At 27.7% G+C, this 8,652-nt stretch overlaps 1 protein-coding gene across 6 annotated transcripts; it reads right to left on the reverse strand.

The window, feature by feature from the left end:
- Positions 1-2,235: 2,235 nt before the first annotated feature.
- Positions 2,236-8,415, reverse strand: LOC114930697 (lipase 3-like). Of its 6 annotated transcripts, none has more exons than XR_014924719.1 (6): positions 8,343-8,415; positions 7,895-8,122; positions 3,701-3,861; positions 2,907-3,130; positions 2,618-2,730; positions 2,236-2,384 (listed from the first exon to the last, which is right to left on the reverse strand). XR_014924719.1 is itself a non-coding variant. In XM_085482996.1 (6 exons), exons 4-6 carry the CDS (start codon positions 3,057-3,059, stop codon positions 2,366-2,368), a joined length of 285 nt encoding a protein of 94 aa, XP_085339122.1. In that variant the 5' UTR covers positions 3,060-3,130; positions 3,701-3,861; positions 7,895-8,122; positions 8,328-8,415; the 3' UTR covers positions 2,236-2,365. The 6 variants fall into 6 exon arrangements, 3 of the variants coding, with proteins under 3 accessions (XP_085339122.1, XP_085339123.1, XP_085339121.1); XM_085482996.1 differs by having other exon boundaries at positions 8,328-8,415; XR_014924720.1 differs by lacking the exon at positions 2,618-2,730.
- Positions 8,416-8,652: the final 237 nt, after the last annotated feature.

Genomic DNA, 8,652 nt, shown 5'->3' on the forward strand with positions numbered 1-8,652 from the left:
CAACGTCTGCATTCAAGCTCAAAGAGCACATGTTGAAAAATTATGTATGAAATTAATATTTAAACAAATGAGATGTTTGTACATTTTTTCCTGTTTTATTTTGATTTTTCAGAATCACTTTCTACGAATAATCATGTAACCTTACTATGAGAGTAGTAAAATTTTTAAACTTTTGTACTCAGAATGATCTCACAGACAACAATCTATCAAAGTTTGTACACTCGTACTTCTGAATTATTCTGTATATATGTATATTCTTCCTCTAAAGAAATTAATGAAAAAACATCATAAAAGCAACATATTGCAACATTGAATGTGTATGCAATTTAAGTAGCAGACGCGTGTGCAATCATTATTGATTTCACTATAAGTATACATACAGTGTTCCACAAAGATTGAAACCTTAGAACATCTCGAAAAATATAAGTTAAAAATTTCAGATAAAAATTGTAGTTTGAAAATATTATATTTGCTGATCTCATCATTTCGACTTAGAATGGTAGTGCCAACGCCAGATAAAATAATCTTGAAATTTTTAAATAAAAATACAATAATCTTTAAAAATATTTTTGAAATTAATTTCTCGCAATGTTCTGCAAAAAAATTTTAAAAATAGGATGATCAAGAAGTGAATAGTTTACAAGATATTTTATACCTTGATGTTGATATAAATTTAATATAAACTCTGAAATATCTCGTAAAACATTTATTTTCTGACAATCTAACTTAAATAATTTTATGTACAACATAAAGAAATCAACTGCCCTAAAAAAATAACACACATAATTATTTTTAAGATAAAATATAGAGCTATATACTATATGTTCATATATAAATATAATGATACATGTATAATGAATGGCGCAACTGCTTCTTATTTTTGCATATATTTTTGTATATACACAACTGTATACACAAGATGTACAACAAATATTAAATTCCTTAATTTGACGAAATCTATACAGTTTCGATAAATATGTTTTATACAAAAGTTGTAAAACACTGTTTGTATATGTGTCTTGTGTATACATGTTACTATTTTATGTTAATATTCATATCTTATTTCATATATGTATTATTACGTATTTTAAAATAAGGAAAAAAATTAAATAACAACTAGCTTTAAACAATATTATAAATTTTAAAAATCGGTTCTAAAAAACGATAAATATTATTAAAGATTATTTACTTAACGATGATTTAAATTTAATCTGTGAAATTTCAATTTCTACACTGAAAAAGAAATTTGTTAAATTAACAATTTAGTTCGATACGTTCAAATAAATAATTTATTTGAAACAAATAAATATTTGATATAAAAAATACTTATTTGATATAAGAAAATCCTTTTCAAAACTAATAAATATTTATTTGTTTCAAATAAATGAATTATTCGAACGTATTGAACTAAATATTTGTTAATTTAACAAACACAGGGTGTCATTTAATTTGCGCCCACTAAGTAGGCTAAAGCTCGGCCTTTTGCAACCCTACTTTATTGAATAATTTTTTATTTATTAGGCAATATAAAAAAACATTGTTCAGAACTTTTTGACTTATTTTTTTTTGTAAGAATTAACACTGTGCACTTATAATTAGTAGACGCAAATTAAGTGACACCCTATATAAGATCACATTTTTTTCAATAATTTTTTGACAGTATTTAAAGAAATTCAGTTAACTGGAATAATGAAAACTTTAATTCTCATTTCATTTAGTTAAAAGTGTGTACTTACAGTGTTAAACATTGCTTCGGGATTGAATTCGGCTTTGTTCCAACTAGACCGAATTATTCTTTCCACAGGCTCGCTTGGTTCGGGGTACGCATCTCCAACAAGACAATCGTAGAACGACAGCAAACACATAAACCCGATCAATCTTACTGCATCCATAAGAATTCACTAAACATGGAATGAAAACGGACAGCTCGAGAGTTTTTTGGAGTATCGGGATATGTATTATCGGAAAAAGGCAGAAAACACACGAGCAAAATGAATAACGACTGTGCGCATTAACATTCTACTCACTATTTATTAATGCTGCATTGCATCGTTCACTTGTTGTGATGTTACACTAATGAAAAAAGAAATTACAGATAGATGGAAGCAGAATATAACAATAAACTATAATAATAACAATCTCATGTGTGTGAATCTTATAATATGTGCTTTATATATAAAACATATGCACTTTGTACGAATAAAAATGCACATTCCCTGGGATTCGATAGACATGAAAGAAAGCACTGTTATCCTTTCAATCCTAGATTAGAAGTCTAATAAAATTTGTAATTAGAAATACGATTCGTACATATATGTACACGTGCACATTTTGGATATGTGTGCTGCTATTTTGTCGGAGTTCGTCATTTGCTGAAGGATCCCCTTAAAGAAAATGAATAAAATTATTATTGTTACTTTGCAAGTATTGTAGATACTAATTCTAAATAATGCTAAATTATATTGTCAGCTTTTATAGAAATTAACGCAAATGTTGTCAATCGTATATCTGTTACTAGAGTTCAGTGTGAAATATTCAGATGATTAATGTATTATCATATATCGTTGTTATATTGTTTCAATATTTTCCTTTCATGATCTTAAAAAGTCTTTCATACAGAAATGTAGGCGCATCATTAGCAAATATAAAGTCCGCGTGACTAAAATTGGGCCATGGCACTTCGTAGAAATCTATTACGTTGGGCAGTAAATCGTAGAACTTCTTCACATCCTTGAAGAAATATTTTTATGAATTATCATGTGCTCGATAATTTCTCTTTTAAGCTAACTTCCCGATTCTTTATATGCAATTTTATCTATACAGCCGAGTCACTTTACTGTAATATCTTATAATTTTTACGCTCTTTTTTATCAAATAAATAAATAAATACTTTTTTCATCACTTACAATGGGAACTACCATCAAGCCGTTATTGCCGTAATATATCGCCATCGGTAATGCGATATTTGATAAATTGTACTCTGGAGGTTCCACCGACTTGTACATTATGAGATTTTTCATGGCACCGTAATCATATTGACGAAACTTGCACGATTGCATTCTTTGAACGAAGTGCACCACCGTCTTAAGCGAGGCGGCGGCAGGTGACTTGCGATAACGGGCAGTTGAGTCTAAATAAGGAATAAAACACATATATATATACATACATATATTTATCTGTGAATATATAAGATCCGATATAAAATCGCACGATTGCGCGGGCTTCAAAACCTGTATCTAACATTTTTTTAATATATATTTTTTTCGCGCGAGCTTAATAACTGTCAATATATATATACCATCTGTCTGTCTGACCGCAAAATACACCTTCATTAAGGGATCGATTTTCTCAAAATTGGTACCAAAATATGGTTGCAAATTTTTCGAGGTAAAAACATTTACAGTTTGTAATCTCAAAATGTAGAAAAATGAAAAAAATATTTGTTAAAAATAATATTTATAAAAATCGAAATTTTTCACTGATTATCGCAAAACTCAATACCAAACATTATTTAATGATAATTTATTTTCGTAAAAAAATTTATTCAAATATCTTAAAATTTATGGAAATTAGAGCGACCAAAGACATTTCTAAAAAATTCAATTAAAAAAATGAATCCTTTCATTGATTCTCGTCTTTGATACCAACCATCTTTATTTTATAATTTAATATTATTTTTTGCAAAGAAATTATTACTCACATAATTAAACTGCTCTGGGTCGCTACCGTAGGGCGCAAATATGAAATTATTGGCGCAATATTCCGCTTGATAAAATTCAGGTTGCGGCCGATTAACGTCATTAATGTGTTATAAACATCTTGCGGAAATATTTCGCCATGGAATAAAACTTGCATTATCGACTGTAATGAAAAATTTTTTTATTCTTGATGTAATTTAAACCTATACTTGTTCAAATTTTTTGTGGCATTTTTAGAAAATAAAAAAATAGAAATATTTTCTGTATTTTGTTATAAGAATTAAGATAATTTAGAAAAGTGTTAATTCATAACTAAACAATAATTTTTTTTTTATATAAATACACAACCTCCATAAATTTAAACAATTTATATTATCAATCAGAATAATGTAATTTTTATAAACTTTTTCATGTTAAAAGCAAGTTGACTCATAAATGTGCAGATTATATCAATATTTTGAAATAACGTTAAATCATAAGGTTAAAGATACAAATATAATAAAATAAATTTACAAATAAAAGAAAACAAACAAAATAAGAATTTAACAAGGCTCTGTAATATAAATATAAATATAAATTGAGATTTTCTCGTCTATTTCTTTACAGGGGATGTTAAGAGAAGAAACAAGGGGAATTTCTGAGATCCCAACCATAGGATTCAAATTCCTTAGTTTCCAAATTTTCTTATCTTAATCTGTCGCAATAACATCGCGTTTGGCTCTTTAGTCGAGATGAATATGGTAATTTATAAATTGAGAGTGTTAAACAGGCAATAAGAGCCACATCGCGGATGACAGTGCGTTATCTCAACGAAACTAAATTTTTTCGTTAGGATTAAAACCTGTGCACAAAGCACTAAATTTTTACTTGGACACGGCCAAAATTTAAAATTGGAAGGTCCCTTTTAAAGGGGGAACAGGGGATGTATGGAATTAAATCTCTTGTAGAGATTATTTCAATATTATAAATATTTATAAAATTTATAATTAAAATATTTATAATATTTAAATATTTTACTGCTTGATCTACTATTTAAGTTTTTTTATATGCTATGATTCTAAACCAAATTATCTGAACAATATTCTAAATAATTTAATAAATATAACACATTTTATCTAAGCTGCAGATATAGATAATATATTTTATCATCTATACAAAGATAAGATGAAAATTTAATCTATATCATATCTATATAATGTTATTTAGATAACAGTAAACACTGATATTTGTTAAAATATTTTTACAGTATTGTGTGTACTATTTATGAGTATTGATGGTGTAACTTTTTCTAAAGTGAAAACGTGAAAAGTTAAAAATTTCCGCCAATCATACATTAATTTTAAAATGAAATCGATGTGTGATTGAAAGAAATTTTTTTACTTTTTTGTTTTTACTTCAGAAAAAGTTACACAATAATCGATACCCTGTATGTGTATGAATAAATAATCTGTATGATACATTTTAAACGCCTATTAGCAATATTGCAGATACGTATGAAATACATAATTTACGTATTTAACATATATCGAATATATATAATCATATGTATCTGATATATAACGTAAATTACGTATCCATAGCGCGGACATTTATCGGTATTAAACATGTACTTAATACATAATTTATATGTATTACTGTGTATCTGCTATATAGCAACATTACAAATTTTATCTATTTGCTATATGTATCTGAAATCTAAAATGTCGTACGGGTACCTTATGAATGTTGAATGATTTTTCTTTAACATTCTGTATAAATAAAAATAATGCGCACAATGTTCTTAGATCTTTACATATATTATTATATGTATATTTGCATAACACAATTATTGTATATTGTAGTATCGGGACTCCTCCATAACACGTAAGTGGGTGATGCGAGAAGGTTAGGCAGAGGGCCTAGGTAGCTTAATGGTTAGAGCAGTCGCCCGGCAAGCGGAAGGTTCCGGGTTCGGGTCCCGGTCTAGTCACCCGAAGGCCCGATACTTTTTCGCGGATCCCACAATATGTATATACATATATAGCACATGTGTTTGTTGTGTATATAGATGCTACTATTACATGTAAACATTTATTTTTTTATTTCATATAGTTATAGATTAAAAAACACAAAAAAAATTTAATATAGGAATTAAACAATAAAAATTAAAAAAACTCTTTTAATAGTTTAAAGTCGCCAGTAATGATTAATAAAAATTAAATATAAAAATAGTCCTAAAAAATAATAAATACTATTATATACATAATAAACGATGATGTATAATTTTAAGAAATTTAGATTTTGATTTTGAACAAAAGCGACATCAATCGCGGTATAAGATCGCAACTTTAAAATTTTTAAATTATTTATCGACAGTATTAAAAAATTCAGCTAATCGAAATAATAAAAACTTCAAAGAATTAAAAAGATATACTTACGATTTTAAAGTTCAGACTTTTTATAGATATGTGGATGACATTTTTGTTATTTTACCTAACTCTAAAATAAATGAAATTTTAAGTACATTTAATAATTATCATGAACGATTAAAATTTACGCATGAAATACAGAGACCAATTCTTCTATTAATTTTTTAAATTCCACAGTTATCCGCAATGGGAATGAATTGACAACTAATTGGTTTAGGAAACTTACATGTTCTGGCAGATACATCAATTTTCTTTTGAGTCATCCTATTAAGTATAAAATTAATACGATTTATAATTTAGTAAATCATGCAATTTTACTTTTAAACGAACAATTTCATAATACGAATATTGAGATTGTAAAGAACATTTTAATTAATAATTGCTTTCCGGGTCGTATTAATAATAAATATGTAAATAAAAGAATTAATGTACTAAATAATAATAGAAATGTTAACCGTCACAATGCGGATAATAACGATAATTTGAATAATAATTTGGATAATAACGATAATGTGAATTCGACTCAAGATAAGAATTATGTGATTCCACTTCCATATGTTAAAGACGTTAGCGACTAAAAGGTCACTTAAAAATGCTAACTTAAATGTCGTTTATAGTTTGCCAAAAAAGTTGAATAGGCTGATAAAACGAGGTAAAGATTTAATAACTAATGATATAAAAACAAATGTAATATACAAGATTAATTGTGAAAATTGTAATGCCTCATACATTGGACAAACGAAAAGACATTTATGCACTAGAGTGAAGGAACATGCTAGCAATATTAAATTACATGAGTCTAATCATTCGGTTTTGAGTAAACACAGATGTGATTTTGGACATGACTTTAATTGGAAATCACCGACCATTTTACATAATGAGAAACATGTAAGAAAAAGAGAGATTGCTGAAATGTTCTTCATAAAGAAGCATGATAATACTGTTAACCTACAGAAAGACACTGAGAATTTGACAAATATTTACGACAAATTAATAAAGATTGTTTAGTGGTTTCAAATTTAGTCGTTGACGAAACATCATAGCGATGGGACGTGTTCCTCTTTTAACTATTAATTTTAAATAAGATCGGTTTTATGTTGCGTTAATCTCATTTTATTTGATGGGCATGTTTGTGTTTGTGGTCATAACTTAACATTTAAATATGTTCTTGTATGTTTCAACATTGTTAAAAACTATTGTTGTAATATTGTGTTATAGAATTCTCACTTGATAATGACCACAACCAAATGGTCGAAACGTCGTGAAAGTATTGAATAAAATTGCTAGTTACGTCGAAATCAATTTTGCCAAGGTTATTTATTTACTTACTTATTTATTATTTATTTATTTATTTATTTATTTATTTAATTTTCATAATCCAGATCAGCGCAATGTACCTATTATCATATCGTTGTTACATTATTTAAATATTTCCCTTTCATGATTTTAAAAACTCTTTTGTACACAAGTGTAGGTTCATCCTCGGCCCATATAAAGCCCACGTGATTAAAACTGAGCCGCGGCACATTGTACAAATCTATTACGTTGGGCAGTAAATTATACAACCTCTTCACATTTTTAAAGAAATATTTTATAAGTTATTATACGAATTTCTTTTATATAATTAAATTAATTCTCTTAATAACTACATTATGTTATTCTTCCAAACTAATTAATAATTCTTTTAACTTCTCAATTTTATTTTATATTTTAATTTATTATGTAATAATTCTCATTTTATCAATGCATATTTTTTACAACGAGATTACTTGTACATATATTACTTACAATGGGATCGACCAGGAAGTCGTTGTTGGCATAGAATATCGCGATCGGCACCTTAACACTCGATAAATCATAATCCGGCGGTTCTATCGAATTATAGATTAAGAGATTTTTCGTGGCACCGTAGTCGTATCGACGAAACTTGCCCGATTGGATTCCCTGCGTTATGTGCACCACTGTCTTAGTCGAAAGGCTGACAAGTATGTGACTCACGATTACAGGCAGCTGAGTCTAAACAGCAAATTAAAAAAAATATATATATATATATATATATATATGTGAGTGTGTGTGAGTGTATACACACAATAAAAGATAAAGCTTCAAAACGTTTCCTTAATTTTTTATCTGTGATATATTCTCGTTCAACGGTTTGAAAATTGTTTGACTATTAGAACCTTTTAAATTTATTATTATAATTTCGCAGACGAATACTTACTCAGTTATTACTCACGTAAGTAAACTGCTCACGGTCGTAACCGAAGACTGAAAATATGAAAATAGCGCACATCTCTGATAGAAGGAAATTTGAGTTGCAGCCGATTAATGCCATTGCCGTTTCAAAAACTTTTTGTGGGAGTAATTCGTCATAGAACAAAACTCGAAATATTGGCTGCAATTAAAGATATCTTCTATTCAAAATGCAATTTACTTAATTTTATTCTAGCTCAAAGTAGTATATTATTTTTACATATTATTACCTGCATCTTTTTCACCAAATAAAACATCGATCGTAGTGGACCTCTCATATGATCTAAGAAAAT

The sequence above is a fragment of the Nylanderia fulva genome, unplaced genomic scaffold, assembly GCF_048542155.1.
Source record: "Nylanderia fulva isolate GAGA-0341 unplaced genomic scaffold, ASM4854215v1 Scaffold226, whole genome shotgun sequence".
In the NCBI taxonomy this organism is placed as follows: Eukaryota; Metazoa; Arthropoda; class Insecta; order Hymenoptera; family Formicidae; genus Nylanderia; species Nylanderia fulva.

Excerpts from the sequence above, each read along its gene's own strand:
- LOC114930697 (XM_085482995.1), bottom strand. The coding sequence starts at position 3,059 with ATGCAATCGTGCAAGTTTCGTCAATATGATTACGGTGCCATGAAAAAT. Across the intron at positions 2,731-2,906 it reads GCTTGATGGTAGTTCCCATT|GATGTGAAGAAGTTCTACGA; the intron begins GTAAGTGATGAA and ends TATTTCTTCAAG.